Raw genomic sequence first — 19,318 nt, 5'->3', positions numbered from 1 at the left:
CAGAAGGTATACAAAAAAAATTTTTTTTTACATAGCAACTACATGGTATTTTCACAATTACTACATATCAACAACATATAATGAAGTATGGACCCTATCTATACCCTAATTCCTTTAATGAACGTTACAATTTAAATAATATAATTATAGCAGATTATCTGTCCTGCAAATCCAAGTAAATAGTCATATAAATATTTAAATTACGCGCCTATTGATATGTCTGCGCATGTCAAAGACTCGTCTATATGTACCCACGCACCTATTTTAGTATCATTAGATACATATTACTGGAGAAACTATTTTGCAAGAGCCCCGAATATCATAATTAAAATGAATTCATTTGAAAACACCTTTTTCCGTGGTCCATCACCGTCCTACTCCGATGATGCAAACTCTGAAAATGCTTTGTCGCTGACTCTGCCCATTGGACAAGCAGTTGAGGATAATGATTTTTTCCATGATGATCCCAAGACGGACCCCGTGGACTACTTTGACGAGAAGTTCGACAGCGACAGCTGCTCGCGCTTGCACCCTGGCCAGCATGGGCGCAACTCCTTCGCTTTCTGGACCATTGTGATTATACTTCTGGCCCTGACTGTGGGCAATCTGCTTCTTACGCTGACAATTGTGGGTGTCCTGCGCTTGGGCAAGGGTGTACAAGGTATGGAGCTGATTCCCGAGGTGGATGTCGTCAAGTTCTATGGCTCAACCGATGTGGAGCGCCTTCATACCAACTCAATTGGTCAGCTGCATGGCTTCACGGATGTGCCAGTGACCATCAGTAGTGATATGAGCAACAACAACAAGACCGATGCGGGCGTGCATGTGCGCGTTTTCCGCAATGGAAATGGTGCAGCCAGTGAGCGCGACCGCATCGTCGTCGACAAGGATTCCATTCTCATAGATGCTACAAATGTGTTTGATGTGAAAGATCCCGTCGATCGGCAATCCATTTTTACCACTCATCGTCCCCAGTACAACATCCCGGATGGTGTGGATGCTCTGCAGGCGAAGGTGGTGAGTGCGAGCGGCATCTCCAGTCCCATTGACGTGCCCTTGAATTTGGAGAGCGATGGCCGCATTGTCATCAAGGGGTCTGAGGGTTTGTTCTTCGATGCCGAAAGTATTGATTTACAAGCCGAGCATCACGTCTCCATTAACTCCACCCAAGGCGCTACTGTGCTAGAGGCTGGCACTGGCATATTCCTGGACATGGATCGCATCCCCATTGTCAGCTCCGAGCTGGGCATTCGCACGGGCAGTGTCCAGTACAAGATATGTGTGTGCATGCCACAGGGAACTCTTTTTCGCATAGCCATTCCACGTATCCACAATGGACCGAAGATTTCGTGTGCCCACTTCAATAGCCAGGACGATCCGTGTGAGGTCAATTAATTAGTTGCATTTATTCGAAGCTTATATGTAATCCCAGTAATACAGATAAATACATGAATCATATATCCTTAAATAAAAGTTTACTTAACAGTTTTGGTTTTTATTTTCGAGGAAATGTACAATTTTTGTTGATGGGGAGAAAAGGGAGTTTGGATATGCTTTTGAAAACCGATTCCTACTGTTGTTTTTTCACTTTTAAGGACAGTTAGAACTATTTGTTCCAATTGCTTGCTATATATAATACAGAAATGGTATTCAAATCGCTGCTGTATGAGAATGTACACGTGAATGGGAGTGACAGGGCGAAATATATAATTTCGAATGAAATATTGAACTCTTTTCCGAAACTAACAACAAATACTCGTACAAGAATTCGCGTCTAAAACTACACTAAAATTATTTCGAACGCATTCCTAAGCAGCGTTCGCATTCACTACTCCGGAGCAGCACTCGCAACCGCTCTCACTTTTGAACGGAGCCGCAGCAGAGCCATAGCCGCAAACGGGAGAAAGCCTTAGGCTCTGCTCTGGTGTAGTTTTTTCGGGAGCAATAGCGGATGAGAGCAGAATAATTGAAATTACGGTAAACTACGGCTCTCAGGTGTTTTTGTTGTTGCGTCGATTCTGTGAGCGTTTTCTTCGCACTCTGGTTCATAAGGCACCGTTATGCAGGTTCCTCGCTTGATGAGTGCGAACCAAACGTTCCCAGAAGCCAGCTTTGAGCTATTGCTCCCAAAAAAACTAGAGCAGAGCAGAGCAAGTCCTTTTTAGTTTTTCAGCTATGGCTCTGCTACGGCTTCGTTCAAAGTATGAGAAAAACGAAAGACCACGGAGTAGTGTATCATTTTCAAACGCGGTCCCTAAGTATTCGGCGGTGGGGGATTATGAAGTCGGTTCTTTGAAGTTGTGGGTGGCACCAAGTCTACCAGATTGTCCGGCACCATGCTAAGAAGCTCAGCTTCACTTAGATGCGCCAAACGGCCTTTGCTCTTAGTCGTTGCTGCTAAAATAAATAAATTAAATGAATACGTTTCGCTTATATCGCATTGATTGTTGGAGTCTTACCCGTTGCATATGGCCTGAGTGTGGTTATTGCATCCTCGGGATTGTATTCCTCACTGTCCCCAACCTTCGCCGCAGAGTCCGATTTGTCCTTAATGCTTGCCAGGATCTTTGGAAGATCTGGTGGAAACGATATTCTGGATAGGGCAGATCCCTGCACAAAAAAAAGTAAGCCCCAAATGAGGATAATTGGGTTGGGAAAATGTCAATGAATATCTTACAGAAGGTTCCACATTGAGCAGGTCCTCAATTTCCAATTTCTGTGCAGCGATTTGTTTGTTTAACTCATCCATCTGTCGCGCCAGACTGCTGGCAGGAGCTGGCGCCGTAACACATTCATCGCCGGAACTACCGCCTGGCGAGTACGGTTCATTGGCGTCATCTTTCAGAGCTGGCAACGCTGGCATTGGCACTGCTGGCGGCACAGTTGCAGCTGCATTGTAAGATTTCAAGTAAGTAAATGGATAAACAGTGTATTGTTGTTGTTTCTGGTGCTTACTCTTTCGCATTTTTGCAATGGGTGCTTTGATGATGGCATCAATATCGAACTCGTCATCCTTAGAGCTGGTCGAGTGATTGCTCGGCTTACGTCTGGGACTACTTGGCGGTGTAAATGATGTTGTGCTGCGTGACTTCTTTAATATAAAAAGTGTAAGTGTTTAGAGGAGCATATCTAAAATATCACACCTTAATATACAATTAAAAATACGCGAATATGTTAATTTATATTTATTATAAATATTGTCTGTCTGCTTCGAACAGTAATAATACTTCCTTTTGTCAATGGACACTCAATTCTCCTTACCTTTGCTGCCTTGCTGCTGCTGCTGCTGGTCGCGGGAGCAGACAAAGACGTTGGCAGACAGTGCACCATAATCCCCATCAGTGTATTGGGCCTCTCCGTGTCCTCGTAGAAGGGCACCAGCTCTGTGATATGCTCCAGCACACTGGGCAATTTATCCTTTGATCCCAACGGAAAGATGTAAAAGTCTCGAATCTGATCCGCCTCAGCCTGAATCACACCCAACCGTTGCCGCGAGTCCAGATATTCAAAGAAGTGATCAAACTTTTTAATCTCACTCGGTCCGGATGGGAACAGATTCACTAAGACAACCTCTTTGGTAGGGATCTTATTGATCTTCTTGATGTATTCCCAGACATTGAGGCGTGCTATGCGGCCAATCACATCTAGTTTGACGGGCATTAGCTTGGGCAGTTGATGCGAATTGCTGAGAAGAGGATGTGCCACCACCTGGAAGTTTGCCACATCTATCATGCTGAGGCTGCCGGACCACAGCGTTCGTTTGGGCAGACCTTGCAAATAGCGAGTGTAGCTGTCCACCGGACTAACTGGCGAGGCTGCAGGTGTGGCAGCCTTTGCAGCGACTGTCGTTGAGGGAATAGCCTTGACAGGGTGCTGCTGCTTGGGAGAATTGTCCATGGTCTTTGTAGACTCAAGAGTTTTATCAATCAGGTTATAGGCATGACGAGTGCCTCCTCTGGTCTCCTCTGGCTTCTTTTCTCTAGGCAAGGCTGCTCGGTCATTCTCCTCTCTTCTTTTGGTTGGCGTTGGAATACGTTCATCTCGATCTTTACTACGCTGCTTATCGTGATGACGGTGTGTTCGTTCCCCGCCAGTCTCCACATCGTTGTGGTGCCTTCGGTGTCGCTTCTCAAGGCTGCGCGTTTGACTGCTCGAACGACTGCGACTTCTCTTGTGCTGGTGATGTCGCTTGTGGCTCTTGTGCCGCTTCTCCTTGGACGAACCGGACTTTTCCCTAGAGCTGGCATGCTCTACGCTGACATCCTTGCTGGAACTGTCGTGATCGCTCATCTGAGAGTTGTGCTTTGTGTCCGACTCCAGGAACGACTCTTCAGGCAGAGTTACGTCCAATTTGGGTGCAATCTCCTCCTCCCCTTTGTGGGTTTTCAACACATAGTTCTGCGTACAGGACAACATGTCTAGCTCTGACTTCTTAATAATCTCCAGCTGATGACGCGTCTCTTCCTCCCGCCACTTGGCAAGCTCCTGGCTGGCTAGCTCCTCGGGCGTCATGGCCACCAGTTGCTTGGGCTCCACCTGCTTGGCACAGATCTTCTCGAACAGCGTCTTGTTCTTGCGATCCTTGATGTTGAACATGAGTGAGCGATATTTCGACTTGTACTTGGCACCCACATCACAACCAAACGAATGATACATTTCCGACTCCACACTCTTGACGAACTGCTCCGCCTCAATAGCTGTCAGCCATTGCGTGGTAGTGCTTGAGCTTGAGCCCGGTTCTGCGTCTTGAGCCTCCTTGATGCGCGCCAGCAGCTGCTCCTTGAGCGTGCGTCGCACATTCAGCCGTATGGGCTCGGGCTTGCTGGGAGATCGTGGCGCGACCACGTGGGCCAGCGGTTTGTTGTTATCTCTTTTGGGCAGGGCGTGAATGGGTGGTGTGGCTACTCGCAGCTGCTGTTGGACCTTCGTTGCACTTGTGGGCAGTTTAGTAACCGCTGGGGATGTCTCGGGGGTTGCTGGGGTATCCGAAATCCGTTTGAACTGACGCTTCTAAGGAGACAAACATTCGTGTGAGCGCTTGAAAACTAATAACAAATATTTAAGCTTACCTCTGTGTCTAGGGACTGAAAGCTACCCGAAGGCAGCACCTCAAAGGTGGGATTGTCTTGTAGCCATTTTCTGAAATGCTGAGCTATGGGTGCCAAGTGGCCAGTAATGACACGCCCACTCTTACGCTCAATCACATTAATCTGAAATAATTACAATTGGTTTAGTCTGTTGGTATCGAGTGGGCTGCTTGTAGCTTTTGTACCCGCTCAATTTTCGACACAGCGTCCGCCTGACGCAACACATCCTCAAAGAGATCCTTCTTTTTGTGCCTCTTGGCTGCCTCTGCGCTGTTTGGGGAATTCATTTGCGCTGATTGCATGTCCAACGACATCGGCGACACCGGACTGTCGGGACTCTTGGCAGACGTCTGCGCCTGGACTGCGTTTTGTGCATATTTTCGTATGCATTCATCGCTACAATAAACAGACTGGGAGCCAGCTGTCAGTCGCCTGCAGACCACACAACTGGTGGCACTCGGCGCTCCTAATTTGACAAACTGTAGCTGCTGCTGCTGCTGTGGCTTCTGTAGCATCATTTTACCCGGCGGCTGCTGTTGATTGGTTGGCATTCGCTTGGTCAAGGAACTACGCAAAGGCGCAGTGGCGACAGTAACGCCCATTGGCAGCGTCCGATTGGGCTGTGGAGCAACAGGCTCCGTCAAAACTTTGGTTTCGCTTGAGGTTTCCTCTGTTTGAATGGCCGGCCTCATGATCAACATATCCGTAATCCTTGGTTGGTTCTATGGAATGCAAAGATTAGCGAACTATTGATGGATAATGTAATTAATTTTGCGCTTACCTTTTCCTCCTGCTTCTTAACACATTTGGGACACTTCCACATGATGCTCTTTTGCTCCATTTCAATGCCCATGGATTTGGTGACACCCACACAGGTGCCGTGAAACCAATCCTCACACAAGTCACAGCAAATCATGAACCGATTGTTGTGTGGCTGACGGCAAATGCACCAGAGCCTAAAGCATTTAACATTAACTTAGTCTTTAATTAACTTTAATAATTTGCTTACTTGTTTGGGTCATCATCATCCTCCTGAGATTCTGAGGCTTCGGTGTCATTCGACTGACTCGCATTTAACTTCTTCGTTCTTCTGGGCACAGTCGAGCGTCTCGCCAGGGATGGCTCTCGTGGATTGGCACGCTTTGGCACGACTCCAGGTTTGTGGGGCGTTTGGCTTTCGTTGCTGAAGCTGCTGCTATCCAACGTGACGTCCAGAATCGTCACACTGCTCAGATTCAGATCCCCCGAACTTGAGGCTGCAGAATTTGTGGGCGTGAATTGTGCGCGGCGTTTCGCGCGTGTTGTCGGGGCTTCTATGGGGGGCAGGTAAATGACTCGTCCATTGCCACGCACAACCTTACCCTCGGGACGCATTTGTGCTCCGACTGATGCTGGAGCGGTTACTGCGCTGCTTCTCGATGGTGTGCTGCAGGCCATGGGCATGGGGGTTAGCAGATGGCTGTGCTCGGCGAGAACTGCAGGTGGATGTGGCTGTAAGGCAGAGATTTAGAGTTAAGGTCAAGTCCAAAAGGGAACAGATGGGTTTCTCTTACCTCAGAAGAAGACGTATGCATAATAGAAGGGTGGACCAGTGCCTCAACAGGTGGAGGTAGAGACACAATCGCATCTAGACCGCCAGGGTCGGCGATGGCCAGCACTTGCTTCTCCACCTCAGCCTTAAAGTGCTTATCCTCTTCGATCAGACCAACCACATGCTGCAGGAAGTCAGCCGTGATGGCATCTTCATCTGGAGTATTCAACAGACGGGCAGTGTCCAAGTCAATGGCATCATTATCATCCACTGGCACAACGGCATTCAACAGACCCTGAGTGACCACCGGTTGGACGTAGTCCGTAAAGATTTCGTCTTGTTTTACTGCTGGCATTGATACTGTTGCGGCGACCACTGCTGCTGCTGCTGCTGCTGCTGGTCCCTGATCCAGCACCGATGCCGTACTCTCCAGCATCTTGACCAGTTTTGGTATATTTTCATCTGCATTCACGACTGCTGGCTGCTCGACGAGCGTCGTCTTGAGTAGTTCATCCTTCACTATCGAATCGATGAGGTCCAATTGCTTGTCATTTTCGGCGGCCAGCTCGGAGGAGCTCTGATGCGTTTCGATGACAATCTGTGAGGGCAGCTTATGAGATTGAGCCGTGCCCACGCCGATGGGCATAAAGCCCTTGGCTGGTACAGGAACTGTAACTGCAACAGCAACAGGCGACTGCTGCACATTAGCCGCATAGCTGGAACGCGGAGTGACGGGCGACATGTTGGATCGCTGCCTATGTGGATCGGGCGAAGATTTCATGTTGGCCGCGTGATTCTCGCCCAGCAAACTGTTGAGATTGGTGAAAACTCCCTTGGGGCTAGACGTGTTCTTGTTGATTATAATTTCCTTCACGTCCTGAGGAGGCGGTGTACTGTAGCCACTAGGCGCTGAAGTATTTAAAACTTTTCCCACATGCACCAGCGGTGTCCGACGCACCTTGCCCCCTGTGGACGCCAGTCCGAGCGCTTCGCTGGACAGCGGTGGTTTCCTCATGGCCAGCGTCTGATGGGTTGGTCGTATTTTAAGAAATGAAGTGCTGGTGATTCCTCTGCCCAATGGTATCACAGTGGGCGGCGCCTTTGGGGTTGGCAGTTGAATAATCTGTCCAATCTGCGGCGCACTCTGCTGCTCCTTCCGCTGCGTTGCAGCTGGCTGCATTTGTTCCTTACGCTGTATGGCAGTCTGTGGCAGTTGCTCCTTCCGCTGCGGGGCAGTCTGTTTCACCATCTCCTTCCGTTGCTGGGTAATATGTGGCGATTGCTCCCTGCGCTGCTGGGTAATCTGTGGCGATTGCTCCCTGCGCTGCTGGCTAATCTGTGGCGATAGCTCCCTGCGCTGCTGGGTAATCTGTGGCACCAGTTCCCTACGCTGCGCGGAACTCTGTGGCAATGGTTCCCTACGCTGCGCGGAAGATTGTTGTACTGGATCCCTACGTTGCGGCGTAATCTGTGTCACTAGTTCCCTACGCTGCGCAAGACTCTGTGGCACTGGTTCCCTACGCTGCGGGGCAGTCTGTGGCATTTGCTCCCTTCGCTGCGCGACACTCTGTGGCACTAGCTCCCTGCGCTGCGGCGCACTCTGCGCCACTTGTTCCCTACGCAGTAGCACTTGCTCCTTGCGCCGCTTGAGCTCGGGGAACTGCTGCTGCGGCGGTGCAGGATGTGGTGGCAAGGGTTTCGACTGTCTGGTCGGCCTACTGCTAATCTTTCTCGCCCGTTTCCGCTTGTTGGAGCTGCGACTGTCGTGCCGCATCTTGAAGTCCATATCACTGTCCCTGTCATTGTCCGTGTCCTGAAAATCGTCGCTCTCCTCGCTCATCTCTTCGGTGTCGTACAATTTATCGGCATTCTCGTCCTCTGCGGGATCCGAGCTATCTGCTTCCTCATCATCTTCTATGCTGTCGTCCACGGGAGCCATTACTTTGACGATGCTACGCCCAGACCTTGGCCGGGCACTTAGCATAGAGTTTGTAACAATTTCTCGCCGCTCTCGGGGCAGTGGCAGTGTCGGCGTTGGCTTCGGCTGGTGCTTGCGTGGCAGCGGCTGCTCCTGCTGCGGCGGCTGAACGGGCAGTCGGTGGACCTTGGCTTGCAATGGAGTGAAGGGCATGGCCGGCATTCGTTTTTTGGCATTGATTATTTTCACATTTCCCGGTGATTGCATAACGATTTTCCGACTCTGAGCTTGCTTTTCCATGGCTATTTTCTCGGCTTTCTTGTGGAGTTTCATTTGCTCCAGCGAAGTGAAGGGTGTATAATTGTGATCGTTTTTGATCACTTCCAGGACAGCATCCGTCTCCGGTGTCCTCTTGAATATGGACAAGCCAGCGAGCTCTGTGAATAAAGCGTACTTTAGGCGACACCAAAATGGATTGGTTATTTATTTGATACTTACTTAGGGCATTCTTAACAAGAATGTCGGCAGTGCCCTCGGCATAGAATTGCTCCACACGCAGGCCCACAATCTGCGGCCGTTCTTTTGGTTTGCGTCGCTTCTTCTTTTTGATTACTTTTGGCTTGCGGCCCGGACGCTTTCTGGTTTTGGGAGCCTCCGTTTCGGTCTCTGTAGAGTCATCGTTGACCTCGTCGTCGGTGTTGTTGTCATCATCGGGGGGATTGTGGTCCACCTCGCTTTTGACGTCATCGCCGCCACTTTGGCTCCCATTGTCGCTGTCCCACTCAGAGTCCGTCGCAGCATCTAGGAACTGCTCTAGTTCCTTTAAGCGTTCAGCCTCCTCCTGGTCCACCATGCTAGGCGTGGGCGAAGTGATTCGCACCACGCTGATGGTTGCAATCGATTTTTCCTCTAAGAAATGAAATTGTAGTGGAGCATGTAAGTGTTATTAACCATAAGTGTCCATACCCATGAGGTTCTCCATGGCACGCTCATCGAAAGAGATGCCATTTTTGCTGTAGACTACAACCAGATTTGAATCTCCCTCAGCCGCTCGTCTGGCACTCGGTGCCTCGACGAATACCGAACTAGACATTGTGCTGTCTATTCGTGGGATGGTCAACTACAAACACATTGCAAAACTTTGGCCCACACAACGTTTTCAGTGCTCTATTCTATGGTCTTCGTAATGCTTTGAGGCATTTGTTGTTTTGCTAGTGCCCGCCGCGTTGCGACGCCGACATCCGAATCCGGGTCAGCGTTCGGAAACAGTTGTTAATATGTAATACTATAGTTGCACCACGCCACGAACACGTGCTAGAATATATTGCTTTAGGATCACACTTTAAATGGCTTTTTCTAGCACTAAATTTGTAATTCTACTCAAATTTATTGAAATGAAATTCGCAAAAAATTCTTTACGTGTGACCAGATTGACAAATGCTGAAAAGTTATCGACAATTTCTAGTATTTTCCATTATGGTATTTTCGATAGCAAAAAAGAAAATCCAGATTTTCTATTTATCAGTATTTTCGATTGCACAAAGTATATCGACATTTTCTAGTATTTGGCGTTGTCGGTATTCTTGTATGTAGCCTGTTGCGGTTGACAACAAACAAAGACAGAAACAACAACAAAGTGATAAACATATAATTTACAGCTGCTATTGTTCAGTTTACAGATATCGCTAATCGCCTTGGGGTGGGTAGAAAAACCCATTGCAGCCATACAGTTATTACTCTTTCGTATTCCAAACTCATCGCATCAACATGGCCGCCTTTCAAATGGGAACGGGCTACGCAGTGCCCATGAGCCTGTTTAAAAACAATAGAGATCGCGTTTGCAAAGCTCTGTTGCAACAGCTTCAGAAGAACCTCAAGTTTGACTCGGGCAACCTGCTTGTGCTGCTGGAGGGAGGCAAGGATAAGAGTTTGTACAACACCGACGTGGACTATGTGTTCCGACAGGAGTCATATTTCCAGTATCTGTTTGGAGCCAAGGAGCCCGGCTGCTACGGCATCCTCACAATTAACGTACGGACGGGAGGTGTCGCCAGTGTTCTCTTTGTGCCGCGCCTACCCGAGGAGTACAGTACTTGGATGGGCGAGCTGCTTACACCAGCTGAATTTAAGGCCATGTACGAAGTGGACGAGGTCTACTATCTGGATGAACTCACTGACTATCTGGAGAAGGCAGCACCCAAGCTGATACTTACGCTCAGTGGCACCAACAGCGATAGCGGCCTCACCATGCAGCCACCCGAGTTCGATGGCAAGGAAAAATATGTGACCGACTGCGACCTACTCTATCCCATATTGTCCGAATGCAGAGTCATCAAGTCTGCCGAGGAGATCGAAGTTCTGCGCTATGTGGCCAAGGTCTCGTCGGATGCCCACATTAGGGTCATGAAGTTTATACGCCCTGGCAAGATGGAGTTCGAGGGGGAATCACTGTTCCTCCATCACGCCTATTCCGTGGGTGGTTGCCGTCATGCCTCCTACACATGCATCTGCGGCAGTGGCACCAATTCGTCAATTTTGCATTATGGCCATGCCGGCGCCCCCAACAGCCGACCCATTCAGGATGGTGAAATGTGCTTGTTTGACATGGGAGCCAACTATTGCGGCTATGCGGCAGACATTACCTGCACTTTCCCGGCCAACGGCAAGTTCACGGATGACCAGAAGTTCATTTACAACGCTGTGCTGGATGCTCGCAACGCCGTGGCCGAAACAGCACGCGATGGCGTGTCGTGGGTGGACATGCACAAGCTGGCGGGCAAGGTATTGCTGCAACGTCTCAAGGCGGGTGGCATGCTTCAGGGCGATGTCGATGAAATGCTCGAAGCTGGACTCTCCGCTGTCTTTCAGCCGCACGGCCTGGGTCACCTGATTGGCCTGGATGTGCACGATGTGGGCGGCTATTTGCCCACTGAACCAAAGCGTCCGAATGAGCCGTGGCTGAGCAAGTTGCGCTTCGCTCGTGTCCTCCGGGCTGGCATGTACGTTACCATTGAGCCGGGCTGCTACTTCATCAAGCGACTGATGGACGGCGCTCTGGCCAATCCAGAACTAAGTAAATTTATCAATGTGGATGTCTTCAATCGTTTCCGCAACTTTGGCGGTGTCCGCATCGAGGATGATGTTCTCATTACCCAGAATGGCATCGAGAATTTTGCAATTGTTCCAAGGACCGTTGAGGAAATCGAGGCAACCATGAGCTCCGACTAGCTCAGTGAAGGTTGAAGGTGTATCTAATGCACACAGTATACAATATCTATATAAAATATTGTCATAATCAAATTATGGTTAACCAATAAATACATTTCTTGTGGGATATGATCGATAAAATCGAAAATTAATTGTAATTTTGTATGCCATTTAAATTTACGGTTTTTTTAGTGTTGAACAATGAAATGTGCTTTTCCTTTGAGATTCTGTGGGTCGCAATGGAAAATCTCTTTAAACATCATTCAAGTGAAAAGTAATTGCTGTGCTTATACTCAGTTCAGGCACTGTACACGCTATACACACATTTAGGAATGTAATCGCTTATCACAAAACCCAGATTGATATCAAGTTTCGCGTTTGTTTATTGGCCAACAGTGTTAACAATGTGAACGACAGAGAGAGAGAGAGAGAGAGCGAGGGAGGACAGGAGGGGGCTGGGAGCGGCAGCTGGTTTAAGCGAAAAAAGTCGAATGTCTTTCAAGCGTTTACTAATCTATGTACAAGCTGGGGCGACTGTGTGTTGCCGTGATGTGTACATTGCCCCGATTGCTCGGGTTACATATACTTCTTGGCGTGTCCATTGCGTTGCTGTTGCTTTAGTTGAGCATGTCCTCCGTTGCATGTTCCGTTCTCGGTCAGATTGTCGCTGCCAGGATCTCCGCCGCACTCATGTACCTCGATAAGCTCGACAGCGCTTTGACGTGGAAACCAGCCACGAGTATGACCCCTACGCTGATGCTTTTTGTCACCGCGTAGCTCCTGCTTGGTGAGTTCCCGCTCGCCAAAGAGCCAATGCTTGCGAAAGCGCGTCACCTTAATTATGTCACCTGGCTGCAGGCGTATACGCGGTTCATCCGTGCAGGGAGCACCCATGCATACGCTCCAACCCTGTGAACAAACGGGCAGCCAGCGACCCGTAACGGGACTATGACACTTGTAGGTACGTGTCCGGGCTCGCTTTTCCTCCTTTTGCGCCAGCTGCTCTCGCTGGTGGAGGGATAAGAGAAACGGGATTTAAAATTCAGCATCTGTCTTGCGTCTGGCCACACTTACTGTCAATGTGTACTGATCACAGCCCTGTGCCACGGGCCACTCGATGCCGTCGCCGAGTTTTTGGCATTCGTCATTGAACACCTGCTTCAGATTGAGCCGCCAGCCCAGATCGTATGGATAGATAAAACTGTCCACTTCCTCGCCATTCGCATAGCGGCGGTACTGTGCCTTCTCGACTATCCAGATTTCAATGCCCGTCTGATTGGCGACAATCGTCTTTAGTTGAATGAACAGCAGCATGCCCAGGCCAATGACCACGCCAATGGCCAGGCCCATGCCTGTGATGCACAGTATGATGCTGACCACTGTGAACTGTACGCTGGCCAGGTGCACCAGTCCATGGGTCAGATAATAGTAGCGATAAATTCCACGATAAAACGATCCGCACAGGATGACAGTGGCCTGCATGCTGCCCAATATGGAGAAGAGCAGGAAATACGAGAAGTAGGCATGATTGGCCCAGCCGACACAATGGTTGATCCACGGGCAGTGATGATCCATCTTCTTGACGCAGCGGTTGCCTAGATAGAAGAGAAATGATTAAAGTTCTTGCTTTGTGGGTGCGAGGATCGACCTACACTTGCGACAGTGATGGGAGCGTGGAGCTTTGTAGCCATCGCACGTCTTGCAGTACTGCAGGTGCTCTGTGTCCTTGGGCTCCTGCCAAAAATATGGATATTAAATATATGTATATATGCGTGATTAATGCACCCTGTCGCTAAACTACGGCTTACAACAGAAAACTTAACGACGCACAGCTCATTAGCTGCCGCCCCTCTTGTGTGTCTGGGACCTGCCTACAAAACATTTATGCAAATTTCAGGTAATTGCATTACCCGGACCCGGAGTGGACTGCGTTCGCGTGCAGGGCATGGCCGTTAAGTCGCTCCATAAATTATTTGTGGGCCACCGCGTCATGGCCAAGGAAAAAATTAATGTGCGCCGAAAAACGTTACCGGGTTCGGGTCCTGGCCCAGCACGACATTTACGCGATTCAAAACACACGCCACAGCAGGGCTGGCTGTTGGCCCATTTTGCTTGAATACAAATAAAGCAAAGAAATTCCCTAAGTGACGGCCAAGTGTTGATGGCACCCCTGGCTCGACTCTCCGTTCTCTTCTTCTCCTTTCATTTGTGTGCTAAACTAGAACTTCCGCTACAGAATGACGATGCACAATGCGGACCACGAAATCCACAGTCCACACTTCGTGTCGGTTCAACAATTTGTTGGGCGCCAATTGGTGGTTGGAAAAGATCAAAAAGGTAACAGGTGTTCGGGAAACACCCCTCCAGGCCAGCTCTAATCGTGTCAAAACAAAATGTATTCTTTTATTGTTATTTACCTTTGGCTGCCACTGTCTGGGCAATAGGCCGGGACCTGTAAGTGTGGCCATGACGTAATTGAATGTCGCCAGTGTGGAGAGCATTAGGAACAAGGCCTGATGGGCAAAGCCAGCGAATGATTCATTTGGCGGCCACCACATCGAGTTCATGTAGAGCGTTGTCAGCGTTATGCACTTGATAATGCCTGCAAAACGGGTCAAATAAAAGATAAACATGTTAAAATAAAATTTGTTATTATTATTCAGCTTATTTCAGAGTTAGGGACTGAACCTGGTGGTGGGTTATTCTTCGCTTCGTTGCGTGTATAGGAAATGAAACTCATTATTTCGTTTATGGCCAACCTTTTGGGTTGATTAAGCGTAACCGCGCCCCAGCAATGAGTGCCTCCGGTCTGGCCAGGGCCCATCCCTACTCCTGGCCATAAGCCAGCAACAAGCAGCCGCCGTCCAATTTAGACATTAAGGCTGAAGGCACACAATTACAATTGTACATCAAATTCGATATCAAAAATTTCCGTCTACTTGTACTGCCAACCGGAAGTCTTACGGTCGTTTCACCGTCTCTGCCTCGCCAAAGGACCAAATGGTCAATTTGCACGCTATACTTGGACTGCGTGAAATTTCCGATAGCACAGGAGCCAACGACACTTTGAACAAGAAGAAATAAAAACCGAAAATACATGCAACTAAAACGCAATTAGCGCAGCACATTAGGAAAATTAAAAGGCAAAGTTGCTGCCGGCTTTGTGACACTCGATTGGGGGCTCCGTGCAGCGGATGTGTGGCGTGCCGGACCCTCTCTGTGACCCGTCCATCATAGCAATTTGAAACGCGATATCTCGATCCAGACATATACAAAACGCGGGCGTTGCCTTGTGGGCGTTTGCAAGACCCACCCACGTCTTAGAAAGAGTAATTGAAGCCTTGTTATGTGCTATTTGTGGCCGTCTGTCTGTCCAGTCCCCCGAGCAGTTCATTCACTTCACTTAGAGCCAATTTGCAAACTTTTCTTTTTAGCTTGTTGCTGACAACCAAACTGCAAGCTGCTCTCTTTACACGGGCCAATGGTTCTTTCGGTCGTACTTACTCAGGGCTGTGATTGGGCCCCAATGTATAAATCGGCGAAAGCCGGATATTTCAGCATTCATAATTTTTAAATATCGCGTTGGCGTCCAAAATGGTAGTGAGGAAAGGTAAACAAAAAAATAGTTGTAAAAACAGATAAGTGTGACCGAATTTGGTAGGCAAATATATACTGTACCGCCGAAAAATACTATAGCAAATAATTTGGTATACGCACGTGCAAAGCTTGAAAAATACTATCCATTCTATTTCTAGTGTTCGTTCGGCAAACAACTGTTTTTTGAGTTCAAAATTTTCAGTAACTTTTTTATAATATTCATCAACACAAAACTGAAGTACCTGGTCAATGCGGACTCATCTCTGCGACCAACCAATTTCGCAGTAGCTATTAAATATCAAAAAAAAAAAAAATACTATCAATAATTTAATGTGCAAACTTGTAAAAGAATTTCTGACAATAAAACGAACGGAAAAGTCATTATAAAATCAAATAAAAGTCCTTTTCAATTATAGAAAGCCCTTTTTGAACCATGTGATTGAAAAAGTAGAGTGGAATACCACTTCCGATAACAGCGATATGCACAGTGTGGCCGTTAATTTCCCGCTTTAAATTCATATACAAAATTTACTTGTTGGCTACAATCTCGTACTTAATACCATGTTCGTGCTTCTCCAACTCGCTGATAAGGCTTGTCTTGGAAAATGCGGCTCCTGGTGGCAGGACTCCGCCTGTGCTGGGCATTTTATCGCTCTCATTCAGAATGGTCTTTGCCGTGGACAACAAGGCGACACAGGCGGAACCGTAGGCAGGGTTAGGACCCGTTATTTGTACTGTTAAGGTTTTGGAGAGTGGTGTGGAGCTTTCGACCAGCTTCTGTGATTTGGGCCATCCGGTGGCTTTCATTGTCATCCTAAAGAACGTGCGCTCCATGCGCGCCTCGCTAGGACCGTCCCGAGATGCCATACCGCCGGAAAAGAAGCTTGGATATTTGAGCAGCAGCTGACGACCTAACGAAAACTTGGCCAAGATTCCAATAACAGCAGCTAAGAAAACAACAACGCCAGCGACCCACCGCGAGGGATACAACATGTAGGCTTGCATCTGAACCGGACGTTTCTTCTCATTCTCGTAAAGGTAGCGCTGCGAACGCATCACCACAGGTAGGTCCGGTTCCGGGAAGGGCAGGATCACTTTACCCACCTCATTCGCAATGGATAGTGCCGCTCGTGGCTTCAGCTCGGGATGGAATTTGGGCAGACGGTCTGGGAAAAGCTTCCTGCGTATCGCGATTGACTCGCTCCTGTTCGCGATGGCGTGAATGGCACTCTCCCAAGTGCCAGTGTTGACGGAAGCGCTGCCCGTACCTTTGGTACCGCCCTTGACTCCAAAATGGACGAAATTCTCCACCGAGTTAACAACTCCATCAAAGTTCTTCTCTACGAAGACAACGCCCAAGTCGGCGGGAATGGAATCGAAGCCACAGGCGCTGATTACGTACACTCCACGCTCCCTGGCAAGATCGTTGTACTTCAGCTGTATGGATTCCATATACTGAGGCTCACCGCTAACGTCGACGTGATGTGTGCCTGACTCAATACAGGCTTTTACCACATTTTCACCAAAAAAGCGATACGGCCCGGCAGTGTTCACCACAATGCGGCAACGCTGTGCCATTTCCAAAAGTGACGCCTCATTGTTCACATCGGCTATGATGATGGGTGTCTGCGAAAGATCTGTCTTGGTCTTTGCACTCATTTCCTTAAGCACCGACTGAAGTTTTTCCTGGTTACGTCCAGCGATGCCCCAGCTCAGTCCCTTGAGAACGGACACAGCTTCCAGGACGGTGTATTTGCCGGTAAAACCGGTGGCACCAAAAATAATGGCATCCAATTTCTTAGCTTCCATTGTGTAGGGGTCACTGCAAAACTACGACGAATATATAATTAGTTGCTTAGTAATTGCCTATCAGCTCGAAATGATTTGCTCCTTTTTGGTGTTCTTGCCGTGTTCGACAACCGAATAGTTATTAGTAACGATCAGGCTAGACAAGTGTATTTATTCCTCTGATAACAAGGCGGCACCGGTGACTCCACAAAATAAAAGCAACTTTTGCCCAGGTGATTAGCTGTTAAAAACACGGTGGCTAATGATAACATGATGATGAAGTTCCGTCATCGATGGCACTCAATACCCATCGATATTTAAATGCATTATTTTTATATATTATGTTTTATAAATGAAATTGTAACCAAAATAAGAGCAATTAGGTTGTAGAAATGTGGGAGTGGGACCGAATTGGAGAGACAAATATATACCGCCAAAAAATACTATAAAAAATAGTTTGGTATACGAACGTGCAAAGCTTGAAAAATACTATCAATAATTTAGTGTACAAACTTCTGAAAGAATTTCCGACAATAAAACGAACGGAAAAGTCATTATAAAATTCTCGAAAAAGTGGAGTGGAATACCACTACCGATAACAGCAATAGCCACATTGTGGCCGTAATTTGCGATATGTATGTATGGAAATGTAAACATTCGAATTAACTTTGTTGCTGTGGTTTATTATGAAAATCCAAGTCCCGCTTTAAATACATATACAAAATTTACTTGTTGGCTACAATCTCGTACTTAATACCATGTTCGTGCTTCTCCAACTCGCTGATAAGGCTTGTCTTGGAAAATGCGGCTCCTGGTGGCAGGACTCCGCCTGTGCTGGGCATTTTATCGCTCTCATTCAGAATGGTCTTTGCCGTGGACAACAAGGCGACACAGGTGGAACCGTAGCCAGGGTTAGGACCAGTTATTTGTACTGTTAAGGTTTTGGAGGGTAATGTGGAGTACTGGTCTGTGCTTTCGGCCAGCTTCTGTGATTTGGGCCATCCTGTGGCTTTCATTGTCATTCTAAAGAACGAACGCTCCATGCGCGCCTCGCTAGGACCGTCCCGAGATGCCATACCGCCGGAAAAGAAGCTTGGATACTTGAGCAGCAGCTGACGACCAAAGGAAAACTTGGCCAAGATTCCAATAACAGCAGCGAAGAAGACAACAACGCCAGCGACCAACCGCGAGGGATACAACATGTAGGCTTGCATCTGGATCGGACGTTTCTTCTCATTCTCGTAAAGGTAGCGCTGCGAACGCATCACCACCGATCGATCCGTCTCCGGAAAGGGCAGGATTACCTTACCCACCTCATTCGCAATGGATAGTGGCGCTCGTGGCTTCAGCTCGGGATGGAATTTAGGCAGACGGTCTGGGAAGAGCTTCCTGCGTATCGCGATTGACTCGCTCCTGTTCGCGATGGCGTGAATGGCACTCTCCCAAGTGCCAGTGTTGAGGGAAGCGCTGCCCGTACCTTTGGTACCGCCCTTGACTCCAAAATGGACGAAATTCTCCACCGAATTAACAACTCCGTCAAAGTTCTTCTCTACGAAGACAACGCCCAAGTCGGCGGGAATGGAATCGAAGCCACAGGCGCTGATTACGTACACTCCACGCTCCCTGGCAAGATCGTTGTACTTCAGCTGTATGGATTCCATATACTGAGGCTCACCGCTAACGTCGACGTGATGTGTGCCTGACTCAATACAGGCTTTTACCACATTTTCACCAAAAAAGCGATACGGCCCGGCAGTGTTCACCACAATGCGGCAACGCTGTGCCATTTCCAAAAGTGACGCCTCATTGTTCACATCGGCTATGATGATGGGTGTCTGCGAAAGATCTGTCTTGGACTTTGCACTCATTTCCTTAAGCACCGACTGTAGTTTTTCCTGGTTACGCCCGGCAATGCCCCAGGTCAGCCCCTTGAGAACGGACACAGCTTCCAGAACGGTGTATTTGCCGGTAAAACCGGTGGCACCAAAAATAATGGCATCCAATTTCTTAGCTGCCATTGTGTAGGGGTCACTGCAAAGCCACGACGAATATATAATTAGTTGCTTAGTAATTCCTTATCAGTTCGAAATGGTTCGCTTCTTCTGGTGTTCTTGCCGTGTACGACAGCCGAATAGTTATTAGTAGCGATCAGACTATACAAGTGTATTTATTCCTCTGATAACAAGGCGG

At 48.3% G+C, this 19,318-nt stretch overlaps 6 protein-coding genes across 8 annotated transcripts; 2 read left to right on the top strand and 4 right to left on the bottom strand.

Moving 5' to 3' along the window:
* The first annotated feature begins 265 nt into the window (after window positions 1-265).
* Window positions 266-1,476, top strand: LOC117898589 (beta-sarcoglycan). The gene has a single exon (XM_034808133.1). The coding sequence runs from the start codon at window positions 331-333 to the stop codon at window positions 1,393-1,395; it is 1,065 nt and encodes a 354-aa protein (XP_034664024.1). The 5' UTR covers window positions 266-330; the 3' UTR covers window positions 1,396-1,476.
* Window positions 1,459-9,978, bottom strand: LOC117898576. 3 transcript variants are annotated; one of them, XM_034808097.1, is made up of 13 exons: window positions 9,503-9,978; window positions 9,035-9,445; window positions 8,179-8,973; window positions 6,641-8,145; window positions 6,097-6,578; window positions 5,869-6,043; window positions 5,273-5,809; window positions 5,070-5,210; window positions 3,262-5,010; window positions 2,956-3,091; window positions 2,678-2,889; window positions 2,460-2,610; window positions 1,459-2,397 (listed from the first exon to the last, which is right to left on the bottom strand). In XM_034808097.1, the coding sequence occupies exons 1-13, from the start codon at window positions 9,627-9,629 to the stop codon at window positions 2,255-2,257; spliced, it is 6,564 nt and encodes a 2,187-aa protein (XP_034663988.1). In that variant the 5' UTR covers window positions 9,630-9,978; the 3' UTR covers window positions 1,459-2,254. The 3 variants fall into 3 exon arrangements, with proteins under 3 accessions (XP_034663988.1, XP_034663986.1, XP_034663987.1); XM_034808095.1 differs by having other exon boundaries at window positions 6,641-8,973; XM_034808096.1 differs by having other exon boundaries at window positions 1,459-2,394; window positions 6,641-8,973.
* A 178-nt stretch (window positions 9,979-10,156) lies between these two features.
* LOC117898584 (xaa-Pro dipeptidase) lies at window positions 10,157-11,870 on the top strand. Its single transcript, XM_034808128.1, has one exon. It carries the CDS (start codon window positions 10,304-10,306, stop codon window positions 11,762-11,764), a length of 1,461 nt encoding a protein of 486 aa, XP_034664019.1. The 5' UTR covers window positions 10,157-10,303; the 3' UTR covers window positions 11,765-11,870.
* Window positions 11,871-12,235: 365 nt separating this feature from the next.
* On the bottom strand, window positions 12,236-15,401 carry LOC117898587 (palmitoyltransferase ZDHHC6). Its single transcript, XM_034808131.1, has 5 exons — window positions 15,248-15,401; window positions 14,161-14,345; window positions 13,396-13,477; window positions 12,818-13,338; window positions 12,236-12,751 (listed from the first exon to the last, which is right to left on the bottom strand). Exons 1-5 carry the CDS (start codon window positions 15,306-15,308, stop codon window positions 12,320-12,322), a joined length of 1,281 nt encoding a protein of 426 aa, XP_034664022.1. The 5' UTR covers window positions 15,309-15,401; the 3' UTR covers window positions 12,236-12,319.
* Window positions 15,402-15,836: 435 nt separating this feature from the next.
* Window positions 15,837-17,280, bottom strand: LOC117898588 (saccharopine dehydrogenase-like oxidoreductase). The gene has a single exon (XM_034808132.1). It carries the CDS (start codon window positions 17,147-17,149, stop codon window positions 15,869-15,871), a length of 1,281 nt encoding a protein of 426 aa, XP_034664023.1. The 5' UTR covers window positions 17,150-17,280; the 3' UTR covers window positions 15,837-15,868.
* Window positions 17,281-17,827: 547 nt separating this feature from the next.
* On the bottom strand, window positions 17,828-19,318 carry LOC117898585 (saccharopine dehydrogenase-like oxidoreductase). Its single transcript, XM_034808129.1, has one exon. The coding sequence runs from the start codon at window positions 19,144-19,146 to the stop codon at window positions 17,854-17,856; it is 1,293 nt and encodes a 430-aa protein (XP_034664020.1). The 5' UTR covers window positions 19,147-19,318; the 3' UTR covers window positions 17,828-17,853.

The sequence above is a fragment of the Drosophila subobscura genome, chromosome O, assembly GCF_008121235.1.
Source record: "Drosophila subobscura isolate 14011-0131.10 chromosome O, UCBerk_Dsub_1.0, whole genome shotgun sequence".
NCBI lineage: Eukaryota > Metazoa > Arthropoda > Insecta > Diptera > Drosophilidae > Drosophila > Drosophila subobscura.
The sequence above is the reverse complement of the archived record's forward strand: the minus strand, read 5'-3'. Positions and strand labels throughout refer to the sequence as shown.